This window comes from Mustela nigripes, chromosome 11, assembly GCF_022355385.1.
Source record: "Mustela nigripes isolate SB6536 chromosome 11, MUSNIG.SB6536, whole genome shotgun sequence".
In the NCBI taxonomy this organism is placed as follows: domain Eukaryota; kingdom Metazoa; phylum Chordata; class Mammalia; order Carnivora; family Mustelidae; genus Mustela; species Mustela nigripes.
Window position 1 is genome coordinate 24529194 of NC_081567.1, and position 25524 is coordinate 24554717.

The following is a 25524-nucleotide window of genomic DNA, read 5'->3' on the forward strand; positions in this document are numbered from 1 at the left end:
GAAAAGTCCATGTATGAGAACTCTGAAACATTCAGGTTCTGTATTCTTCTTCTCCGGGCCTGCAGGCCTGTCCTGAGAGTTCCGTGGAAGTCAGGCCACGCGGAGGGCCCCACACAGCGGGCAGGTCCTACAAGAGGGTTTCTGCAACCTTCACTGACTTGCTGAACATTCAGCTGAGAGGGCACTGCTGTCCCCTCCCAAATCCCCCTCTCTCCTTCCCCCCTCACTGAGCAGCTCAGCTCAAAGAACCACAAATGGGCTTTAATAACGAAGTGAAATAAGCAAGTGGCAAATTTTTACAGAAGTCACAGCTGCGGGGACTGAGGGCTCAATCTGGACTGGTTCCCAGAAGCCTCCTGTGCCCCGCGTGCGAAAGCACAGCCCCGGGGCCCAGTTCCCAGATGGGAAGCAAGATGTGGAAGGACAAGTGCCCGGTCCTACATCAGCGTCCTGGGGTACACCGAGGTTCCCATCCTGGAGGCAGAGCGGGGCGCCGACTCCGGGCTCTGTCTACACTAGCACGCCCTGGATTTGTTAAAGAAATAACTGAGACATCTGAAGCAATCCACACATGGACACACACACACATACGTGCACACACACATGCACACACAGGCACGCGCACGCAGCTTTAGAGATTTCTGACGAGGTGAATCATTCCAGAGAATCACTTGGGAGATGAAGTTATTTATTTATTTATTTATTATTTTTTTTTTTTTAAAGATTTTATTTATTTATTTGACAGAGAGACAGATTATAAGTATGCAGAGAGGCAGGCAGAGAGAGACAGAGGAGGAAGCAGGCTCCCCGTTGAGCAGAGAGCCGGATGTGGGGCTCGATCCCAGGACCCTGGGATCATGATCTGAGCTGAAGGCAGAGGCTTTAAACCACTGAGCCACCCAGGTGCCCCTATTTATTTATTTCTTGTTTAAAGATTTTATTTATCCATTTGACAGGCAGAGATCACAAGTAGGCAGAGAGGCAGGCAGAGAGAGAGGGGGAAGCAGATGCGGGGCTCGATCCCAGGACCCTGAGATCATGACCCGAGCTGAAGGCAGAGGCTTTAACCCACTGAGCCACCCAGGCGCCCCAGGGAGATGAAAATGTTTTTAAAAATATTTAGTATACCGTCAAACCAGAAGACCTCAAAGGATGAGAGAAAGCAAGGCAAGGAGAGAGGAAGCAGAGAGCAGGGTGGAAAGTGGAGGAGCCAGGGGGGAGGCAGGAACAGGAGGGCAGAGAGAGGAAGGGCTGGAGGTGGGGGCTGAAGGAGGCAGAAAGAGTTCTTTCTAGAACTGCCAAAGCATTCACCATGAGAAAAAGCCTCAAGGACAAAACAGACCGAACATCGACCTGACAAGAGAAATCTTAAACTACCCAATAAGATCAAACGTTTGCATGGTCCAAATAAATACACTTCCACGGCGAAACGACTTCCAACGATGCGGAGAGGACACGGCGCTGGCACACAGCATCCTGAACTCCCACCGGAACCCCACGCAGCACCCCAGAGCGGCACATGCGGCAACAAACGCCTCCCTCCTGGCACCAAGACCTGTGCTTAATGAGAAGAGTCTGCGTCTACAGCCAGGGGCGGTAGAAAGGTCTTCCTTCTTCAAAGCAAAAAAAAAAAAAAAAAAAAAAAAAAGACAACAACAAAAGCAAAGGCAGCTCTCTCAGAGCTTTCCAGAAACTTCCTTCCCAAGCTGTCTCTCCCAAATGGAACTCACACACCTACCACATTCACCAGGCGGTGAACAGGCACTGTGAGCACAGAGAAGGGGGAAGAGTCAACATCGGTGTGCGACGGACGTGATTATGGGACTTAACACCTACTTACTCAGAGCCTGTTGTGTCCTTTGGTCCTGGGGGGTGGGGAGACACGAAGCAGCCAACATCGATCTTGCTGGACAGAAAGAGATTAGATAAAGGACCTCTGGGAAAAGACACCTGACACCGACTCTGGCAGACAGACGCAGAGGCTGCAGGTTCTCCTGTCGCAGGTACCAAGAGGAGTAAAAGGCAGCATTCGAGGGAACCATGGAGACTCCTAGGCCCTGCCGTCAAGTAGTCTGTATTCTTAGTCCTCGACTGTCCTATGGGGAAGGCGCAATGATTTCCGTGTCCACATCCCACATGAGGAAACAGGCTCAGAAAGTGAGTGGCCAGGTTCAAGTAGCCCAGGGTCGGTCAAGTCCATCATGCACACTAAGCAATACAATCAAATTGGCATAAAAAAAAAAAAAAAATATATATATATATATATATATGCCTGCAAATCATCGATCTGATAGGGGGTTTATATCTAGAAAACATGAAGACATTCTCCAGCAACAGCAAACAGGTAACCTGATTAACGATGGGCAAAGGACCCAAACAGACATTTCTCCAAAGAAAAGTCAAGTAGGTCAACAAGCAGGTGAACGGATGCCCAACATCAATGATTATTAGAAACATGCGAATCAAAGCCACAGTGAGATTTCATCCCTGGGAGACAACAGGACGGGCACCGTGGAAAACCGAGCGCTGGCGGAGATGTGGAGAAACTGGAACGCTGGCGCCCCCCTGGTGGGAGCGTGAAACCGCACAGCCGCTGTAGGAAATGGTTTGGAGGCTCCTTAGGAAGTGGACACAGATTTAGCACCTGCCCCCGCAGTTCCACGTCCAAGGGGGTACCCTCCAAAGAAATGAAAGCAGGGACTCCAACAGGCATGTGTACAAGAGCGCTCACAGAAGCACTAGTCACAAGAGCCAAAGGGCAGCAACAACCCTAATGTCCACCAGCGGATGGACAGAGAAGCAAGCCACGAACAGCGTTCAGCCTGAAAAGGAAGGAAATTCTGACCCGGGCTCCGACATGCACGCACTGGAAACCATCATGCTGAATGCAATAGGTCAGACAAGGGGACACACGCATAGGATTGCGCTTCTGGGAGGCAGAGTCGAGTTCGTAGAGCAGAAAGCAGAACGGGGAGAGGGAAATAGTCACTGTTTCATGGATGTGCTTTTCAGTCGGTTTGGGATGATGAAAACGTTCTGGAAATGGATAGGGGTGAGGGCTGTCCAGCACTGCCAGTGCACCTCAAGCCAGGGAACTGCACGCTGAGAACTGCTTACCGTGATGCGCTTCACGACACTGAGATGTAACCTCACTACACGAAAAAGAAACAGAGCCGAATCCACCACGGACGCCACCCCCTTTAAGCTCAGGCAGGCCTGGACCCCACCGGGTCTGGCTCTCTTCCTTCTGCGGGAAAAGCTCTCTGTCCCCATGGCTCTATAGGAATTGCTTTCGGATGAAAACATGAAGTCCATAATGTACGAGGTGAAGAGCCTCTCTTAGCGGAAACGAAAATTCTGCTCAGAACAACTTGAAAGGCCGTTTATTTATTCTATTTATGTGTTTGTTACCAAGTGGCCCCGAGAAAAGTGCCTATTATTATGCCTCATTAAAGGGAGAGCAGCTTTGCGCCCGGCGCTCTGTTCCTCGCGAATGCCCCCACTCGGTTCCCATTGCAAAGGAGAGGGCTAAAATAAACAGTTATTTAGGGGCTGGGGCAGGCAATGTTCCAGACTGTTCCAAAGCAGATTTTTGTTTCTATCCTCAGAAGACTTACTCCACATATAAAATCTTATCTAGGAGACTTCTCAATTCTGACTTAGTAATTAGGGCTCCAATCCTACTGTATATGAAAACAGTTTTTCCTCCCGGAGTTCAGAATAACCTCATCAATACTGTAGAACACTTTTGTGGCTATTAAAAGCCCTGGAAGACAATCCAAGATAAAATGGGCTAGATGTGCTTTTTTTTTTTTTTTTTTTTTTAAAGATTTATCTATTTATTTTAGAGAGAGAGTACACGCAAGCAGAGGGGAGGGGGCAGCGGGGGGGGTACAGAAAGAAGGAAAGGGAGGGGAGATAGAGAGAAAGAGAGAGCATGCACGCGCATTCAGCAGACCCCCAGCTAAGCGCAGAGCCAGACACCGAGCTCGATCAAGAGTCAGATGCTTAACCGACTGAGCCACCCAGGAGCCCTAGTTTTGTTTCCAAGACCTACACAAAAAGGAGAAATCAGATTTCCATCCACCAAGACTATTATTCATTCCTGTTTCACTGGGGAAAGGAAAAAGCAGGTATATGGACCAGCTTCTCCACGCTGTATCTTTTTCTACCTGAATCTTCTGAGGTTTCATGAAGAACCACCAGGCTTCTTTTCCACAATCCACTTACAAAAAAAAAAAAAAAGAAAGAAAGAAAGAAAGAAAAGAAAAAGATGCCACCCAGACCTGGCTGGCCCCACCCGAGCACTGCTTCTGTTGGAGACCCTTCTTGGGGTGCTGACCCTCTGCAGAACGGTGTTCTGCTGTTTGCTGCGCAGGGATCAGTGTGTCCTCCAGCGCCGTGGGCTACTGGCAGAGGGTAGACCCAGCCACCATCCGGGCTCACAGGAAGAGGGACTGTGCTCCCCTCAGAGCCAGTTTCCGAACACTCCTTTGTTGTAAGAATCATCAGACGCCTTGCAAAAAATACAGGTTCCCAGGCTCACTATCGCCAACGGGATGGTTTCATGGTACAGTCACTCTGCAGGACGTGGCAGCTCCTCCCACTGTGCGTGGCTGCTACCTACACGCACATCCGGGCTCTGGTAGGACGAACCTCGAAACTGGGATGCGAAGTGAAAGGGGTCGATCGCAAAAAGACCTGTATTGTAAGACTGCATTTTTAGGAAATAGTAAGCAGAGGCAAATCCAGAAACACAAAGCAGATTGGAACCGGCCTGGACTTGGAAGAAGGGGAACACGGAGTGACTATTCAAGGGATCTAGGGTTTCCTTTTGGGGTGGTGAAATTGTTCTGGAATTAGTGGCAACTGCTGCACAACTCTGGGAATGCCCTAAAGCCGGATCAATTATACACTTAGTAGAAGGATGGATTTTATAATACATGAATCAATCAGTTCTCACTAAGCGGTCATTTATACGAATTTATATGAATCCCCAGGTGCCACCTTACATGTATTAAACTACACCATACAAGACAGAAATTTGGAAATCAGGGGGCACCTGGGGTGGCTCAGTGGGTTAAAGCCTCTGCCTTTGGCTCAGGTCACGATCCCAGGGTCCTGGAATCGAGCCCTGCATCAGGCTCTCTGCTCTGCAGGGAGCCTGCCTCCCTGCCTACTGTGATCTCTGTATGTCAAATAAATAAAAATATTTAAAAAAAAAAAAAAAAGAAGGGAGGAAACATTACTGGTGACTTTTATTTTGAGGCTTTTTACATTAAGTTGTACCTTCCTTTGTGAGAATTTTTTCAAATGAGCACGAGGTAACTTTTTTAAAAATAAAAATCATTAAGAAATAAAAATAATGTCCAGGTCCGTCTGTTTTTCAACTGTTTTTCAATGATTAACAGGATAGTACCCCAGTCACCCTCCGTTCGAGAGGACATAAACTCAGACTGGAACTGTCACGTCTGAGAGTAAGGTCATTCTTGTATCCCTGGTGTTGTCATAGCAAAACTGGACTCAGTACATGAATCGTAAGAGACAGTCAAGAAGCGATAACCCACCTTCAGAGGCGGTGTTTGGTTTTTTTCAAGAACCCATTAGCTCAGGGCTAACGGAAATCTTTACTATTCTTCGGAGTCATAAACTCCCAGGGTTAAAGGAGAGCTCAGGAACAATTTGCTGCACTCCCAAAGAGACCTCAGAGAAATCACGTGCCTTCCTGGACAACGGAGACGGAGAGCTCCGAGGCCAGGGAGCTCTAGGAAAGGCATCATCATAATGTCTTAGGACAAGACGTCACAAGGGGGTGAATGAGTCCCCTCGTATCCCCTGAATCTACTGGATTAAATCGAGATTCTGGCTCTACTCTCTCGAGTTCTATCAGCACTACTGAAGCAACGTGGGACATGGCCCACGACACCTCAAACTTTGTACTTTGGATTTAATGTTAATGTCACCCCTAAATTCGTCTACTGAAATCCTACCTGCTCCTCAAAATGGTATTAGAAGATGGGACTTCGTAGTGGTGAGATCATGGGGGTGGAGCCCTCATGAACGGGATTAGTGCCCTTGTAAGAAAGGCCCCAGAGAACGTTCTCACCCCTTCCACACACGAGCACACAGTGAGAAGATGGCAGTCTATGAACCAACGAGTCCTCACCAGACACTGAATCTGCTCTGGCTTCATCTGGGAATTATAGCTTCCTGAACTGTGAGCAACATGTGTCCATCACTGAAGCCACGCAGTCTATGGGGTTTCTGTTATGGCGGGCTGAACCGTCTGTCATCAGGATGCACCACCACCAAGGGGGGGTGGGGGGAGTGCCTTCCAGTAAAGCCTCGTGGTCCAAATGGCCGAGTTCTTACCAACAGAGATTTAATGCTGCTTCTTACTAAAGCGTGTTTCCGAAATGGACTGTTATTAGAGCGGTTACGCTGGAGGATTTAAGGGGCCGTTATTTTTCTAATATATACACAGGGTAAGATTTCTTAAAATATCATATTTTAAAAATATGAGTGCCTAGAAACAAGTACATACTTCATCCACGAATGCTTACTGGTTATCAGTGATGGCTGAATCTAACCTTGGTCCTGCCCTCTGCTTTATGCAGAAGGTCCCCCTCAATTCACGGAGTATCGACGCATTGTGAAAAGTCCACTGTGGTCCCAGAAATGACTTCTCAGTTCCCATGAGCCGTCCACATACCTGACTCCTGTCTTTGGGGTAATGCACGGTCGACACACTTTTTTCAAATCCCCGCGGCGGCTCACGGGAGACCGTGAAGGTGTCTCTGTGGAGATTAGGTCTGGAGTTCCCCCGAGCAGAAAGGAAGAAGTCTCTCTCTCATCTAAATCCTGGTTCTCTGTTTTCTACATAAGCTTAGCAGACATTCAGTCTCTAATAATTGGCTGCCGGCAACCACAGGCACCCAGGGCCAGAAATCACACTCTGTATCGTGGTTGACAGGAGCTACCGTAACCTCGTGGAAGCCCGGGGGTAGAAAGAGCACGGGAAGTCCCATGGGGCCACTTATGAGCTGGACCCTCCTGGGCCAGCCCTGTGACACTCTGGAACCTTAGCCTCACCGTCTGCAAAACGAACACAAACGACCTAGCAAACGCCACGTGCCGAGTGGGACTAGACCGGCTTTGCCACGGGTTCGGGTCTCGCCCCAAACCATCCTCCGAACTTCATCTCCTGTTCGTTGCTTCTAGATGCGCTGTGCTTCCGGCCACCAAGCCTCTGCCCCCACGGCTGCCTCAGCCTTCTGCCCCATTTGAGCGTAGAGACGTCCTCCCGTTGAGGCTCTTCAATGCCACCTTTTATGAAGTTTTTTCTTTTCTTTTCTCTTTCTTTTTTTTGCTCTCCCAAGCCAAGTGTCCTCTCTCTCTCTCTCTCAAATTCTCTTGCACGTTTTAGGAACATCTTGCACGATGTCTATCAGCAGCTGCCTTGTCTACGTGTAAACCGACAGGCCCTCCCCTACGAGCATGCCGTCTCTTTAAGTGCCTTCCTGTTCCGGCGCCAGGCTGGGCACGGTGGCTTGTGCATTAAAAAATGGCCAAGAAATGCTGGCAGGAGGAAGCATATTGGAGATATTTACTAACATAAAGAGTTGCGCACACTTACGGGGGGGGGCTCCCCTGCTCCTTTTCTGTGGGTTCTATCCATCCCAGGCCCTAATACTCCCTAAGGGAGATGGATCATGCATGTTGGGACCATGCATGTGCGTACAAGCTTCATGCCCCCTGCCCACCGGTGAACTCTGCTCTGTCTCTGATCACCAGAGAGGCCGCGAGGTCTGGAGAAAACAGTCATACTGGATGTATCCTTCAGAAGACGGTCTGCCAATGGAACTGGTAAATACAACCTTGAGCACGGACCCCAGAGACTTGGTAAGTGGATGGAGGCCATTTTTCTTCATCGCAAGCCACTTGTTACTCTCCGGGAGGAGGATAAAATATTCTCTCCTCCTCCACACTACTGTCCCAGCCTCCTCCGATGGCAGAGATGGTCCACGGTGGCTGGTGGCTGTCACCACACTCAGCAGGCCGTGGCCTCCCTCTCCTCCGTGCTGCTTCAAGGTCCTCATGGATTGAACCAGCACAACAGCTTCTTTCAACAGGTCTATGCACGTCGGCCTGCCTCTGTTTGAATCTCACCTACTTTCTTTTATCTAAGACTATGAAAATAAAGTATTTATTTTTACTTTTCTTAAAGATGTTATCCATTTGAGAGAGAGAGAGAGAGACAGGGGAGAGGGAGAAGCAGGCTTCCTGCCAAGTAGGAAGCCTGATGCAGGGCTCGATCCCAGGACCCCGGGATCATGACCTAAGCCGAAGGCAGACGCTTAACCGAATGAGCCACCCAGGTTCCCCAAGTATTTAAAACCTACTACAGGACTTGCTTCCGAATAGCAGGGTTCCTTAGGAATTATGTCCATAAAATGAGAGCATTTGTACCATTTTATATATACGTATGGATGTTATTAGGAATTATCAACCATTATTATTGTGTGATTACCACTCGTTCATTCAACTTTTCCTGAGCACCCACATGGTAGGCATATGTTGGACAAGATAGGTAAGATTTCATGGAGCAGATAGTCTTGCAGTGGAGGAAAGCAGACGATTATTCACATATTTGCTTGTTAAGTAACACCAGGGGTTAAATCTAATGAGGACAAAGTGCCAGTATCAGGATAACACACCTTTAAATTTTTTCCTTATTTATTTGACAGAGAGGGATCACAAGTAGGCAGAGAGAAAGGGGAAAGCAGGCTCCCCACCGAGCAGAGAGCCTGATGCGGGGCTTGATCCCAGGACCCTGAGATCATGACCCGAGCTGAAGGCAGAGGCCAAAACCACTGAGCCACCCAGGTGACCCAGGGTAACACATCTTATAAAATAATCCAACTTAACTCAGTTTGTTTGGGGGTTGAGAGGCCAAGGATGGTGTCCTTTAAAAGGGGGCTTGTGAGCTAAGCTCTGAAGGATGAAATTGCAAAAAACAAACAAAAGAAAGGAAAATTCAAAGGGAGGGGAGAGAGAATTCTGGAAAGCACTATTATTAATGAAAAGACTAAAACTACTCTGCTTGAATTGTGTTCTCTCTCATTCTGTCTTTGGAGGAAGCCCAGTTCTCGTTTGTTTGTTTGCTTTCCAGGGTAAGTCAGTAGGGTTCATCTTTAAAAGAACAATCAGCTTTCCTGTCATTTCTCAAGGTTTTGCAGATGAGAAGTTTGCTCTCGGAACCCCGAAACCACAGAGCTATCATAGTATGCAGAGCACCACAGCGTACTTCTGTCTTCTGAGAGACAATTAGATGAGGTCGGTATTTACTGAGCAGCTACTGGGTGCCAGGTGAGCCAAGTTCTCGAAGTACGTCCTCCCGTGCAATCTGCGACAGACAGTTGCCACAGCTGAGATCTCCACTTGACAGATGAGGAAACTGAGGCACGCAAGGGCCAACTTGTCTGAGTGTGTAAGCGGCAGAGTCAGGATTAGGGGACCTGAAAGTCACCATCAGTGAGGGACGCATCCCAACATCCTGCTGTTGGCCAAACACCACGGGCTTTCACACCTCCCGTGCCTTTGCTCAAGCTCTTTCCCCCACTTGGAATGCCAGTGGGTCCTGCTTCCCTCCCTGCTCCTCCCAATTAACATGCGCTCCCCTTTGAAGACCAGCTCCAACAACACCTCCGCTATAAAACACCCTCCTTTCTCAGATTAGAAATCAGAAAGATAAAGGAACAAAGCCAAAAATAAAGGGCCAAAGAATCTGTTCTTGCTCTGACCTGGTAATAATCTTCTAGAAAGAACCACTCGCAAACAAGAGCAAGAACTTATCCAGAGACCCGGTTGAAAGAAAAGGTCCACGGGCGTCTCCAGGCAAGAAGCACGAGTCTTCTGTTTCTCCCTACTACTGGGGGCACTGGCTGGCTTTGAACAACCCTGGCCCACCGGCAATCCACTCCACGGGCTACACCGGTATGACCAAAGGACCAGAACTGGGCCTCCCTTATAAAAGCCTTCGTCAGCATCCTACACGGGGCTGGCTGAGAGTTCAGCGGGAGTTTAACATGAGGCTGGACCCAGTCCCCGCAAAGCCACTGTCCGACACAGAAGATACAACTGAGGCTGAATTGGGGAGACCAGAAAATGATTTGGGGGGGGAGGACTGGTTTATTACTATTTTTTAAGATTGTATCTTATAGAGTGAGAGAAAGAACATGATGGGGAGCAGCAGAGGGAGAGGGAGAAGCAGACTCGCCGCTGAGCAAGAGAGCCCGATGCAGGGGCTTGATCCCAGGACGCTGGGATCATGATCTGAGCCGAAGCCAGATGCTTAACTGACTAAGCCACCCAGGCACCAGGAGAGGACTGTTTTATAACCACGGGTGTATGGGGGGGCAGAGAACAAAAGTGGCCCATTTCCACAAGCTTCATTTAATTTCTATGCAGCCTTCCCCCGCTCGGTAATTGAATGTATAATTTATTTTGGCTAGCAAGTGCTACGTGTGGCTTTCAGAACAACACTAATAGGCTTCTAAGGTTCAGTGCCATAGCATTTAGAGAGTGGACTAAGAGTCAGCAGATAAATTATTAAACAGGAAGTGAACGCCACATTCCCGCCCCTCCTGCAGGGGCCTGAAGTGTGGGGCGAGACAGACGGGGAGTCCCGGGCACGGACACCGAGGGCACTAACTCCCCGCACAGAGTGTACTGGCCCGTTCGGACACTGCTTATCTCCCGGTGTGGACTGAGGCCATCACGAGGCAGCACCACAGGGCAAAAGCCACCCAGGGCTCTTGTCAAATATTCTTGGAGCAGCAGATCTTTGATGATGGGGGAGCCTTTATTTAGCTTAAGAAATTAAAAAAAATATTAATATTTAATTTAAATATTAAAAAAAAAAATTTAACCCCATCTAGGGTCCAGTCATAATAAGCTTGCCTGGGATCTACAGTATTTTAGAACAGGGTCCTGAGTTTCTAAGCTGGGAAAAGAAAGATCAAGGCTTCTAGAGCCTCTGTTCACAGTCTATAGCTCTGATAGCAGCAGCTCATAAGCCGTTCCGAATGGTTCAAGTTATGCAGAGCTCCAGAGTTCCCCCGTGAAGGCTACCATTCCAGAACTTTTAAAAAGGGAACCAGTTTATAGTAAGATTTTAAGTTTCTTACATCAATCTAAGCTAATCATCTGATCTAGTCTTCCTTTTGCATAGCATCGGGGGTTTAGGGGTGGCTGTTCATTTTTGTCTCACCTTGTTTCTTGCTAACCCATCATGCTTACCAAAGCAGGCACCGGGAGAAAGTTCCACATTCACCGACACACACCAAGGGCAGGCGGGCAGAGTAGATAAGCAATGCCCAAGGTAAGAAAACACACGGACCCAAAGCACCATGGCAATCACGAGGAGGACGGTGCCGAGCAGGACAGACTGGGAAGGGCATCCAGCCAGAGCCGAGCTTTTAGCAAGAGTGGGCAGCAAAAGCCACCCTAACCAGGGGAGGCTTCTCATCACCTGCGCGAGAATTAAACAAACAAACAAACAAACAAACACCAAACCAAACCAAACCCAAGTATCTGGGGGAAGATTATTTTAGAAAGAGGGAATGGCAGATACAAAGACTCTTGAGTTAGAATGCTGCTTCACATGTTCAGAGAACAGAAGCAAGCCACTGTGGCTTAAGGAGGTGCCAGATGAGGACAAGGGGCAGGCAGGCCCCGGATGGTCTGAGGACTCCCAGGGAAGGAGTTTGGTGTCATTCCAGATGTGGCAGGAAGCCGCTGGAGTTCCCAGGAGTCAAAAGCAAAGCTTAACCCCTCAAAAGGAGCAGGGGTAGCAATCACGGGTGAAGGCCGCGGGGCCCAGAGCCACCCCAGGTGAATGAAGATAAAACATTCTAGAGCTGCCGTGGAAGGTCGGCTCCCCAACCAACCTGGAGAATCCGCCCAGAGCAACGGCAGCAAGTGGGGGACGGCCAACTCTGGCGTTGTCAGCTGGGAGCTCACGGAGGAGATGGGAGCGGAGGGCCGACCATCACTGAAAACACCGGCCCCCCTCGTACGTGGCCACACAAACCTCCCAGGCCGCCCCTCAAGCTTCCCCAATGCTGGCCCCACAGATGCTCTACCACAGCAGCAAGCCGCGCGGCCGGGAGTCAGAGCAGGCGCGGACCGCCCGCTCCTGAGCCCCTCCCTGCCTCGGCTCTGCCCCTGGGAAAGGGGGCACCGACCACAGGACCGCAGCCCACGGCTGTTGGGAGGACGGAATTAGACAGTATGTGCAGAAGGGCTCTTGACACACACACACGCTCCAGCGGAGGCATCTGGATCTCTGGCACGCCGCGGTACGGCTCTGTGCGCGGGTCCTTGATGCACAACGTCCCAGGAGGTGACAAGCACATCCTGTAGCAAACACCTGCCTGAGGGCTTTCTCTCAGCTCGAGTGTGGAGCAGGCGAGGGAGCCAGGGAGGTGATGATCTAGAAACAGCCCTCATGCAATGACAGACGGAACAGATCAAGAACGTACATCCGTGGGGCAGCGCCAAGGCCGTCCGACACCCCCTCCCAGCAGTCCCTGGTGGCAATGAACCTCAGCTGCCCACAGCGGTTACCTGGCCAGCAGCGCACCTTTCATTGGCTTCCTTCCCTTCTCCGTCTCAGCCCCCCAGCACCTGACTGACACTCTCGGGGACTGCCGCCCAAGTAAACCGTCTGGCTCCTGAACCTTGTACAGATATGGGTCTGGGGCAGAATTTTTTTTTTTTTTAATAAACACTATATCCTTTAATAATAAAAACAGAACTCCTCATTGGTAACAAGCCAGAAGAAAATCAACATCACACAGCAAAGGCTGGGGCAGAATTTTTATCACTAACAGCAAGCTGGACAGAGTACCCTTTCTGTACTTATTAGCTTCCAGTTGTAGGTCTCTGGGGTTTCAAACAAACAAACAGCAACGAAAAATAAACAGCCATGTCCTGGGGTGAAGCAGTCCTAACTTGTAAAACTCTCTAGGCACACCTCTCCTGGGGTGTCGCGCTGCCTGCCAGGCCTGTGTGAGACAGGTTTCAGAAGGGCCTTGCGGGAAGGTAGCTTCACACTGTCATCTGTCTGACGCTATAAATGTGGGCACAGCCAGCGCGCTTCCTGCTACAGATACAGATTTAGAATTCGTTTCTCCATAAGTTCTTTCTTTCCTTTCTTCTTGGAGGAATCTCACGCTACACACACCTACCTGAGTCAGCTTTCCTAAACAGCCAGGGAACGAACAAAAACTCACGAACACACACACACACACCACCCCACCCCCCGAGTAGGCTTTCCTAAACAGCCAGGGAACACTCAAGAGGAGAGAACAACGGGCTTACCTTGGGAGAGGCACTGGTTGGCCAGGGCAACCTGACCGGAATGCAGGTAGAGATTGAGGCGCGTGAAGATGCCCACCAGCGAGGGAATGGTGATGAAGCAGTAGGCAACACAGGCCTAGAAGGACGGAAGAAACATGGCAGGTGACGTGAGCAACACCCCCACTGCAGCCTGGTCCTCCTGCTTTCATCCATCACATATTTTCAATTAAAAAACACTGACAAGGGGCGCCTGGGTGGCTCCGTGGGTTAAGCCTCTGCCTTCGGCTCAGGTCATGATCTCAGGGTCCTGGGATCAAGCCCCGTGTTGGGCTCTCTGCTCGACGGGGAGCCTGCTTCCCTCACTCTCTCTGCCTGCCTCTCTGCCTACTTGTGATCTCTGTCTGTCAAATAAATAAATAAAATCTTAAAAAAATAATAATAAAATAGGGGCGCCTGGGTGGCTTGATGGGTTAAAGCCTTTGCCTTCGGCTCAGGTCATGATCCCAGGGTCCTGGTATGGAGCCACGCATCGGGCTCTCTGCTTGACAGGGAGCCTGCTTCCTCCTCTCTCTCTGCCTGCCTCTCTGCCTCCTTATGATCTCTGTCCGTCAAATAAATAAATAACATCTTAAAAAATAAAAAAATAAAAAAAATTAAAAAAATAAAAAACACAGACAATAACGAAATCTCCTTCTGAGCCCCAATTTTCTCTTCTCGCCTCTGCAGCACACTCCAGATGCCTCTCTGGGAGGAGGGGGGCCAGGCAAATAAGAAGCATAAGGGGATAAGGAAAATAAACCCTCATCTGTCATAGCAGGAAGTAAATAGGTTGACACCTATTAGTGACTAAGCAGCAGGCTTTTAAACCAATTACTTAAAGATACGGCAGTAATTAGAAGAAATTGCTCGAAAAGGTTTTGAGGTGGTTGGCTCTTGAGAAAAGAGGTATAAAGTCAGGGCAGGGACAGTATGCTTATTTTCCATTGTCCTCTTTTTGATCCAATTCCATTAAAAAAAAAAAAACCCACAGATATGGATTGCTTTGATAAAAAGACTTTCCAGATATAGGCACGAGCCAGAGGTAATTCAGCTGGCAAAAAATGCAATCTACCTCTCAACACGGCCCACCCCACCTCTGCCCTTAACACGTGTCCAAATGGAGACTTCTCTGGTCATTTATCTTAAAAAATCCCAAGAAAAGTGGTTCATCCATACATACTGGAGAAGGAAAAATTAATCTGGAAAATCGATACTTAACCACCCCTTAGGACACACTTGTCTTTTTCTGGGAAGAGCAACTTAGAAACTTGCAAATGAAACAACTGGAGGTTCAAAGTCAGGGAGTCTTATCTCTAGAACCTACCCGGACAAAGGCAGCCGTCTTTCTGGAATGATTTCCTTTCATTACTTTCCTTGTTTCCATTGCCAACCGGTTTACACTCTGGATTTATTAATTAAAAAAAAAAAAAAAAAAAAAGGAAGACTTATGAGATGATGCTGACTCAGATTACCATCTTCCTAGAGATCTGGATGTTAACTGCATACAAGTCAACAAGAACCAGCTACGTGGGGCCCAGACGGGTTAGCTCTGAACCCCGACATGCCAGAGGGGTCATCCCCCTGCCTCAGTCTCAGCCTTGAGCAAACATCTCCAACAGGGTAAGAACAAAAGGCCCTCACTCAGTCATGCCTATCAACTGGCATTGTAAATGACCATTTTCTGGTTTAATGAATAGCCAGGGTTCACTTCATTTCCAGAAATCCCACACACTAAGCTTGAGATCTTAGCGATCCTAAGAGAAACCTCCAAATCCGAGAGGCAGCACGCAATTCAGCGATGCAATGCAGACATGAACTCTAAGGACAGAAACAGGAGCGTCCACATCACGCTCACGTGAGGCCTACGGGTGTGTTCTAAGAGCTGTGCATTTCTCAGCTTCCTTCACCACCACAACCCTACGAGGTGGACACAGTGAGCTCCCCCAGCCCCGATGTACAGAGGACGTCTTTACCGTTAGGCCTTAAATTCAGGAACACCACATAACCTGCTAAGCAGCAAACAAATATAAAACAAGGCTGCTCTCCTTGAATTTACACGAAGCGATTAAAGCCTTGGGGAATCTTTCCACAAACGTGAAAAGTTCAGACCCACGGTTCCCAAACTGTGTACCACGGCATCCTTGAGGGCTGGAGCAAACTCGCAGGGGCACCCACAATTTTTTAGGGAAACAGAGCTATGTTCCATTGTCGAGCACTGTGGAAAGCACCGGCCTTAGGAAGCTCATGGATTCAACACCAGACTGTGCCCTGTTCCTCACGGCGATGTCCTAGCTTGGGAGAAAGTGGGTTCTCAACAAGCTGCTCTGATTACAAGTACTGTGCAAAAACCAATGAGGGGAAAGAAAAATCAACATGGAGAACGAGGGTAGGGTTGCCAATCCGAGGGCAAGGTTCGAGAAGTGGTACAGTGCCCAACAAGTTATAGTCACTGGGATTATTTAAGAATAAAGATATATTCTTTTTCTTTTAATTCACATATATTGTTATTTCTAAGAGCTACCCAGTTGTTAGGGCGTGAACACTTAAGTTCTTCGGGTCTAACTTCTTAATCAACAGAACTGCTATTTCTTTCTTTGCTGTGGGGACACCACACAGAGCTACCAAGAACCAGCTAGCCTGGGACTCCAGTTAAGCTCTTAGAGCCATACGTTAATATTTCCGTAACTCATGAGTGCAACCCACTTTGCTGCTGACATATGGGACTGAGAATATGCTCATTTCAGAGAAAAAGAGGTTAAAAAAAAAAAAAACCCATGCAAAGACTTAAGCAAAAATTGCAGATTTGATTAATCTTTGAGAAACCGGCTTTTATGCCCTGAAGAATAGAAGTGTTACGGGGCCACAAGACTCCCAGATTAAACTCCATGCTTGGCAGATAGTTAATACTTACTGAGAAAACAAATGAACAAATGAAAATCCTTACATGAATCAACTGCACAAGAACAGGTTCCAGGTTGCAAAACATTGACCGAGCCTCAACGTAAAAACTGAGCTGTTGTTCAAAATCACGGCCAAAGGAAACCTAGAAGCAAGGGAAAAGGTGCTGAGAATGTTACCCTAGGCACCTCGGAGCACACACCATTGAGAAGAGTTTCCCTGAGCTTCGACAGTAGGGAAAGTCTGTGATGTCAAGTCACCAAAAATATGAATGGGTGGAAATGTCCAGGGTATGCAAGGGCGCGTGCGTGCGCGCGTGCGCACACACACACACACACACACGAATTTACACTTGCCTCTGCAGCACACTCCAGATGGCTCTTTGGCAGGAGGGGAATAGGCAAATAAGGAGCAGAAGGGGGTAAGAAAAATAAACCCTCATCTGTCATAGCAGGAAGTAAATAGGTTAACACCTGTTAGACTTTACATGACTCTGCCCAGCATGTAACTGGAATATTACTATTACTATTACTACCTCTTCTTTGTGACATGAGCACTGGAGTAGAACATAAAAAGACCAAAGGGTAGTACAGAACAGTATCTCAGAATGTAAATCGGATTTCCCAGGCTAGAAGGAAACGCCTGGAAAGAAAATAATGGACTTTTATTTGTCAGCTGTGGCCTTTTCACAGAACATAAATTTGGTTATTGGGAGCCATTGGTCAGAGGGATTTCCCTAATAAGAGCCACACCTTTTTGCTTCCTGATGGGGAGTCCAAACCCGGCAACTTACGGGTGGCCGGGGGAGCCAGAAGTGGAAATTTCTCCATCAATAAAAATTTATTTCTTCAAATTTATGAACAGCTGGTTAGGAGGACATCCTTGACTGTTACAGCAATCATTTTTGCCCAGAGGAGGTTTAACATTGCTATTTCCATTAAAGCTATCAGGTTTCCCATCCTATTTCTGCATATTCTTTTCCATTCTAACTGGGTGGCTCTCAGACAAACCCATAAAGGGATAAAATACCACCTGATCATCCTATAAATGAAGGACAAGGAGAGTCCCAAGGTAAAAGGTGCATTTCCCAACACAGCAGTTGAAAGGTTAATTCTGATTCTGCATGAAAATGGATTATTTTACCTACAGAGTCAGGAAGGATGAGGCTGACCCCTCCTGTTGAACAAGTCACATTTTCAGGGTCCTTTTCAAAGTGATCTAGTTATTTATCTCTCGGTCAGCTTTCCTCTTGACATTTATATTAAAATAAGGCGCCAGCAGAGGTTGCTACTTAAGCTTTGTGCACAAAGAAGGAAAACAATGGTGGTTCTGGCTAGGAGGGGCCGCTGGGGGGCGACTGGGGGAGGGGTTGTTCCCAAAGAAGGCTGTAAGAATCCCTTCCACTCTGCCAGGCCTTTTGCAGTGTCCTTGTGGTGGAGTCTACTTTCCCGTCTCTCCAAGGGAACAGCCCTGGTGACTGCTTTGACCAACAGAATGCAGCAGGATTGGACGGCAGTCACTGAGTGATCGCAGGACTTTGGTCTTAAAAGGCCCCACAGCTTCTGTCCATGCCTGCACCATACAAAACAGCTTGGCTGAGAAGGTTAGATGGTGGCAGAATGGTAGAAAGAGGCCACGCCAGTGAGAAATGAGGCCCCAAAAGCCAGCATCAAGAGCCTAAACATGGGAACGAGGCTGTCCCGGATCCTCCGTGGCCCCGATCCTGGTACACGGAGCAACCTGGCTCCAGTCAACCCCTAGGATTGTTAAGAATTAATAAATCAGGGGCGCCTGGGTGGCTCAGTGGGTTAAAGCCTCTGCCTTTGGCTCAGGTCATGATCCCAGGGTCCTAGGATCAAGCCCCACGTCAGGCTCTCTACTCAGCTGGGAGCCTGCTTCCCTTCCTCTCTCTCTGACTGCCTCTCTGCCTACCTGTGATCTCTGTCAAATAAATAAATAAAATCTTTTAAAAAAGGAATAAAACACAGTAACTGAAAGCTGCAAAGTCTTGTGGTGAGTTGTTGCGCACAATCTTGCCCCTCCCCCCAGCATCCTTCCGCCATCACATCGGGTGCCCTTGGGAGTCCTTAACCCCGACTCCCAGGATCCATGGGATCTGCAGTTGCACAGGCGTGCGAAGGTCTCCCAGGCCTGGCCAGTGTGTTCCTTCCCCCTCACTGCGCCAACTCGTGCAGGGATGAGCCAGTTACCTTTAATCTAGTTAGTCTAGAGACTCAATCCCAGGACTTCCCCTGGAGCCCTTTCTGCGGGGTGGCAGCGCTGGCAGGCTTGGGGACCCAGGGCTCTACATGGGAGTGAGCCTGCCAGGGAGGACACTATGGGAGCGGAACCTGGAGCCACAGACCTACAGAGGGCAGGAGCCAGCTGCTCCTTCAGAGAGCTCCATTCCTGGACTTGGCGTCCCCCATCCAAATCTCTCCCTCCCCCTTTTATTTTTTTATTCCTTAGGTCAGTTTGGTCTTGGCTCTCTCTGCCCCCAGGGGAGTGCTGGCTAATGTAAGATGTTTTCTAATTTCATCTTATCATAATAAAAATGAAAAGCACCAGGGAACATAATGTTAACTGCTTTCACCGGAGTTAAGGACAAACAATTACATCACATTTCCAAGTGCCCTGAACCTTCTTCCCCAATACTTACCATTTTTATAAATCCATTAATCAAATATGCCAGCATTCTTTTCTCATCCTCCAGAGTGAGTGCACTAAAATCAATAATGGTACATAATTAACACTGAGGTAACAAACGAAAGTTTCTAAGGAATATATAAGAAGTAAATGATTTAACAGGTAAGGACATTTTGCATTTTCTAGATTTTCTAGATTTTCTAGCCCCCAACAGGCTGCGTGTGTGTGTTTCTTCTGATGAAAATATATCATCTAAATGAACTTAACTTAAATGTGTTTCTCATCTCTCTCAAAGATGACGTTTTCAGAGCATATTTATTAATAGCAAAGGAGAAGGAAACTTTCCCTTGGAATTTGGACAGCAAGGTCCAACTGCAAATTTTGCATTCTGGAGAAGCTGTGTTCCACATTTTGGAATAAAAAATTTCAAATAAGCAGTTAAGTCGAAAGAATTCCACAAGAAACATCCATGTATCTACCACCAGGATCCCACCATTACCATTTTACTGTATTTGCTTTATCACGTAACTATCCACTTCCCTCTCCAACCATCAAATCCAGCTCATTCTGGGGAAGCATATTCAAGTAAATTACAGATTGCGATTGCCTCTATCTAACGGCAGTATTAATACAAATATACATAAGACAGTGTCATGTCCTTAAGCTTCAACTACACACGTAAAGGCCTAGTAACAGTTCCCCAAATTTATTTTTTAAAAAAACTTAAGCGCCTAGAGAAAACAGGAGCCAAGTCTTTTGTGTGTTGGTTTGTCCTGGGGGAGAGTAAGTATTGGCAAAAACTGCACTCTGTCCGCTAACAAAGCAATGTCCCTTTCGTTCTTTGAGACTCCACTGCCCAGCCCCCTCTGCAGCTGGGTATAACCAGAGGACGGTTCTAGCCAAGGGGATGTGAGCACAAGTGAGGGTGAGCCATCCAAGTTTCTCGCAGAAAGAAAACTGCTGTCCTCCCATGCCCGCAGGCTGTACATGGACATGGTCGTGGTAAGCCAGCTTCAGCCCCTGGGGATGGCCAAGCAACAAGACGGAAGGAGCCTGGGGCGCCTGGGTGGCTCAGTGGGTTAAAGCCTCTGCCTTTGGCTCGGGTCATGATCTCAGGGTCCTGGGATCGAGCCCCGCATGGGGCTCTCTGCTTAGCAAGGAGCCTGCTTCCTCCTCTCTCGCTCTCTCTGCCTGCCTCTCTGCCTACTTGTGATCTCTGTCAAATAAATAAAATAAATAAATAAAAATCTTAAAAAAAAAAAAAAAAGACAGAAAGAGCCTGGATAGCACTCTATAGTACAGTGACCCTACCCCAACCTTCTGATCTCACACCTTTAGCAAGATAGAAATAAAGCTTCTATTTTGCTGAAGCTAAAAACCCGGTATCCTGGTAAGACAGGTGCTTTTCTGTTGTGTTTTGTGCCTTTATTTCTATTTCTGTCCAACTAAAAAGCCTATTGGTTCCATGTGTTATGAAAAGTCTTGATATTTTGATTTTGAAAACTATTCAAGAGGTTGACAAGGCAAGATCATGAAGATAAGGATTCCAAAGTTCAGAAGAAAAAAAAAAGTAAAATTCATCTTGCTGACTGTTAAGTTCCAAAACCGCTTTCTCCATTCTTATAACATTTTCCAGTGACTCAAGCTGCTGTACTTAAAAATTCTTTGGGGACTAAAATTTCAGCTACAAATACGCAGGACTGCTTCAAACACAATCACGTGGAAGCACGTAAGGGAAAAAAAAAACTAGAAAGAAAAGGAGTGACAGTTTGGCCTCTGACCCAAGAGGTAAGGGCAACTTGTAGGACTGAGTCTCAAGTCTACTGAAAACCTCCAGCCCTTCATGTAAGGGACAGAAGCCATTTCATCTGAACTTCAAATAACTGGCTAATAATGAGAAAAAATGTACAGCTATGTTACCGGATGAGTGAACTCATTATTATCCTATCTGGTACTCTTAAATCTCCAGGAGATGTGGAGTTTGAGTTCACTTGGATGAAACCAGCCTTTTCCTGTCAACAGAAACCCCTTTGTAAAAACATCTGCCATCTTGGGGCACTTCAGTGGCGCACTCGGTTGACTGTCTCTTGGTTTAGGCTGAGGCCATGATCTCTGAGCCCCACCTCAGGGTCCTCGCTCAGCAGGGAGTCTGCATGGATTCTCTCCCTCTGCCCCTCCCCCAACTAGCTCTTGCTCTCTTGCTCTCTCTCAAATCACTCTTCAAGAACAACAACAAACCTGCCATTTCATTTTCTCAGGAAGGTTCATCTCAGCCTCTCTCTTCTCCTGAACTGGAATGCCCTCATTAGCAAGAGTTTTAATAGACCCCATAAAATGATATTACCCATAGTGGCAGCTTAATGCAGTAATTCCCCAATGTACTATTATGTGGTATTAAGACCCAATCCCTGTGGTGTCTCAGCCTTGGGCGCGGCTTACTTCACAGAGTCATGCATGGTCTTGCACACGTGCAAAAGGGCGTTCAGAATGACAGGGTCCTTTGTGGGTTCTTGCTGATGCCTACAAGACATTTAAAGATGACAGTAAAAGTTATGTCCACTCACAGCAATGAAGGCACGAGCTGAGTTTTTCCTTTGTTGCGTATATTTGAGATAAAGCATCTTACCCAGTTGGCATTGGCAATGGTTGGTTTTAATTCTTCTTCCAATAACAATAACAAGCTTGCTTTTCTGCACATATTATACCTTCTCCTAAAATTACCGTAAGTCCTACAAAATCACAGGAAAGCTGCTGCATTTCTTAAGCCAGACAATGGGCAAGCCTGATTTTTTTTTTTTTTAACTACGTTTCTTCCTAAAGCTGTCTACAACCTGTCTATAACTGTGTTAAATGCCAGACAAAACCGTAATTTGGCTTTTCAAATAATACAGAAGGACAAGGTCTTATAACAAATCGTTACCTAAGTAAAGGAGGTATATTTGTTCTAAGCATATGGAATTAATCTTTTAGGAAGACAACCCAAGGAAAGCTTAAAACATATATTATTCAGGGCGCCTGGGTGGCTCAGTGGGTTAAGCCACTGCCTTCAGCTCAGGTCATGATCTCAGGGTCCTGGGATCGAGCCCCGAGTCAGGCTCTCTGCTCAGCGGGGAGCCTGCTTCCCTCTCTCTCTCTCTCTCTCTGCCTGCCTCTCCGTCTACTTGTGATTTCTCTCTGTCAAATAAATAAATAAATAAAATCTTTAAAAAAAAATCTTTAAAAAAATTAAAAACAAAAAAACATATTATTCAAACAACGTCTAATTCAATTTTCCCAACTGGGGTTTACTGAAGTTCCATCTTAACACACCTTATTTTACCCTATCTATATATTTAATATTTTAAGCAACTTTAACTTTTTAAGTTTAACTCTGTCTTAGAAAAAATACATGAAAACACCAATTAAACTAGTTGTATTATATATTGTCAAATATACTTAAATATACAAATTTTAAAATCAAAATCAAAATCTCTCTTCCCCATGCCACCTAGAATTATTTCCTGTACCGCCAACAGTAGGCTGTTTGGGGAAACACAGATGTAGTCAAAAGGAAAGCAGTGAAATTTAAAAACCGATCACAAATCTAAGCACGGAAGATGGAAAGCTTTCTCGCTCTGCGACCTTGACAAGTATGACTTAATTTTTATCTTTTAGAATGTTACTCCCTAAGTAGTTAGTTCATTAACAGACGGCTCCTTCCAAAAACACACTGGAATACAATGTAGGTGACAGCAGGGCTCTGGCTACTCCTTATGACTCCGTCTGCTTAGGCACTGATTACAAACTTTTATCACGATTGCTCCTTTTAATGTGGTTTTCCTCTCCATGTTATTTCAGAGGTTAAATGCATACAGATCATTAGGCCTCCAAGGATACGGAGTGACTCCTACCCACACGCATCACAGGGGCACTGGCAATCCAAACTTCTGGTGACGCCGTGTTATACTTACTTGATAAAAACTTCCATGATGCACTTGCAAACCTCCACCCGCACACTCTCTTTTTGGAACATGTCCAGAAACGGCAGAAATTTTTCCTAAAAACAAACAAATAAATAAAAGCACTCTCCATGCCACTGACACAAGTTGCTGGAAGGGATTTGTGGGTCCCTTTTCCTTTGAAGCTCAGAGCAGAGAAAGAGCTGTTCATCTCTCTGAGGTGGGTCAGATGAGGACCCACGTGAAAGCGAGTTTGTGAAAGCTAGGAGGGTTAAAACCACTCACACGTGCCAGGGGTCAGGGCTGGGGCCAGTGAACACTAGGGGAACGATCTGAGCAAGCTTCAGATGACGATGTGCTTCTCCAGATAACAACACACAAGGTGGGCTTCTGACTTTTTTACAATTGTATTCACCAGAGAAAGAAGAGCCAGTTGTTCAGAGTGGCCCCCACATTCTGACTCTACACTTACTAACTGTGCCACCTGACTCAAGTTACTCCACACTTCTCCAGCACCAGTCTTCCCATCTGTAAAGTGGGAATCATAACTGCTCCTACGTCCTAGCGGTGTTGTGAAAACGGTACGAGGCAATGCATGCAAAGATCTCAGCAGGTGCTTGGAGTATGGCAAAGCTCAAAAAAAAATCAGAGGTCCTACTTTTAACATAAACAAGAAACCAACACAGTTCTGTGAGTGTTCATAAATGGAAACCAGAAGACACAGGGGCGGCAGGGAAGAGATTTGTACTTGCCCAAGGCAACGCAGCTGATGTGAAGGGGCATCATGCGATATTTTAAAATATGAGGGACGCATAAAAAAATGTCAACTGTCAGAGACTGAGACAATGATGAGTTCGACCTATTTCAGAGTGTCAACGAGGCTGCATGTGTGATAGAAAGCAAGTGTCATATGAAAATCAGTGTGGAAGAGGAAATGAGGAAGAAGATGTCCAGTCTGACTCCGAGGTTTGAGAAGCTGTAGGGCGTTCAAGAGAGGCACACATTCCATCAGCGAGGCACGAAAGAAATAAAGATAATCTTTTTCTCTCACAGTCTGGGTACTCATTTTTCAAGCACTCACTAAACTGTTATGCCATAAATATTGAAGTTGTTTATACCAACTGCTTCCTAAAGGGAACTGTTAAGTATTTCTTTTGGCCTGGGGCATCATGAAAACATGACTGAGACACTGAGTGAACCTCTCACTCAGACACAAATTTCCAAAGGTAATTAAGGAACACTACTTACCACTGAGAAAAGAACAGAGAAATCATGGAAGTGGGCAATCACCTTCTTAATTATTGACTGAAGCTGCAAAACCAAACAGGAAACACATTATTAAATATTAAATAAGTTTATTTATTCATTATTAAATAAGTTTAATAAAACTTGGATATATTTTTTCAAGATTTTATTTCTAGGTATTCTCTACACCCAACGTGGGGCTCGAACTCACAACGCCAAGATCAAGAGTCACACGTTCACCCAACTGAGCCAGCCACGTACTCCAAAAGTTGGATATTTCTAAAAGGCAACGACCTTCTTTCATAATTTGAAATTACAATTACAATAAAGGAGAGCTGGATGTCTCAGGAACGGGAGATTACTGGGGGTAGGTTAGGCCCCGTCTCAGTCTTGAGTTTGCCCATCTTACTCTGCAGTCTTGGGGAAGCCACTTCTTACCCTCATCTTCCTCTTCCATAAAATGGAGAGTAAAGCAGTATCTTGTTCACGGTGAGGGTTAAATGGGATGGTTCATGTGACGTGCTTAGAGCAGTACAGTGTCTTTCCTTGGAAAGCTGTCTATTAAAATCAGCTATGAATATTTGGGGTGGGGGAGGGGCAGTAATTCATCAAAGGGCCCCAGAGCCATCACAACTACTCAATGTAGCTATTGCAGGTCAAAAGCAGCCAGAGGGACTTATGTGAACAAATGGGCATGGCTGGTTCCAATAAAACTTTATTCACAATAACAGATGGTGAGCTACATTACATATGGTCGGTCTATGCGGTGTACTTTGCAGACCCCTGTTCTAGCCCATCATGGCCTGGTGTTTCTTGACGATTTCCGTGGAGAGGCAATGAACAGACTTTACTGGCAGAGTCAAACATCACATCATTACCCGAGGATGGTGGTGCAGTCTCTAAGCTTGGCCCCAGAGACCCAGGCACTGATGTCCACCACCCCTCACCCTGAGATGCACACGGCCTTGTTGATGGAAAAAACCACAAGGGTGCTTCTTTTACGGAAAATATAAACCCTTGCCCCTGGTTACTGTCAAGAAGAGAAAATTTACTGACAGGTGCTTTTGTTTATATTAAAAATGCTGCTGTTGAAATCACTTAACAAGGAAAATGCTCATGGTCTAAAAATAAAGCATTAAGCAGTAGGAGCCCTACTTCATAATTAAGTAGCTTACTAGGTCGGTCAAGCAAAAGACTAATGAAGACGGCAAAACTGTGCCACACAAGGCTGCGAGGCAGAGCAGTGTGAGGTACTGGAGAGAACCGTTTCGGGAACCCTATCTACTGCAACTAATCCCAGGAAAACATGACATTGTTTTAATATTTAAGTCACACATAATACATCTCTCCCAAATTAGATGTTTTTCCCTTCACTACGAAAATGCTGAAAACC

The 25524-nt window shown here is 46.8% G+C and overlaps 1 protein-coding gene across 2 annotated transcripts in view; it reads right to left on the minus strand.

Annotated features, from left to right (window-relative positions):
• The window catches only part of VPS35L (VPS35 endosomal protein sorting factor like), a 116387-nt gene that overhangs the window by 22050 nt on the left and 68813 nt on the right, over window positions 1-25524 (minus strand). For both annotated transcript variants that reach the window (XM_059415205.1, XM_059415206.1), the window contains 7 exons: window positions 24135-24197; window positions 22899-22984; window positions 21388-21468; window positions 18962-19025; window positions 16349-16447; window positions 14729-14806; window positions 13387-13501 (listed from right to left, as the gene is read on the minus strand). In XM_059415205.1, the coding sequence (XP_059271188.1) occupies window positions 13387-13501; window positions 14729-14806; window positions 16349-16447; window positions 18962-19025; window positions 21388-21468; window positions 22899-22984; window positions 24135-24197 (586 nt within the window). The remainder of the gene's footprint in view (window positions 1-13386; window positions 13502-14728; window positions 14807-16348; window positions 16448-18961; window positions 19026-21387; window positions 21469-22898; window positions 22985-24134; window positions 24198-25524) is intronic.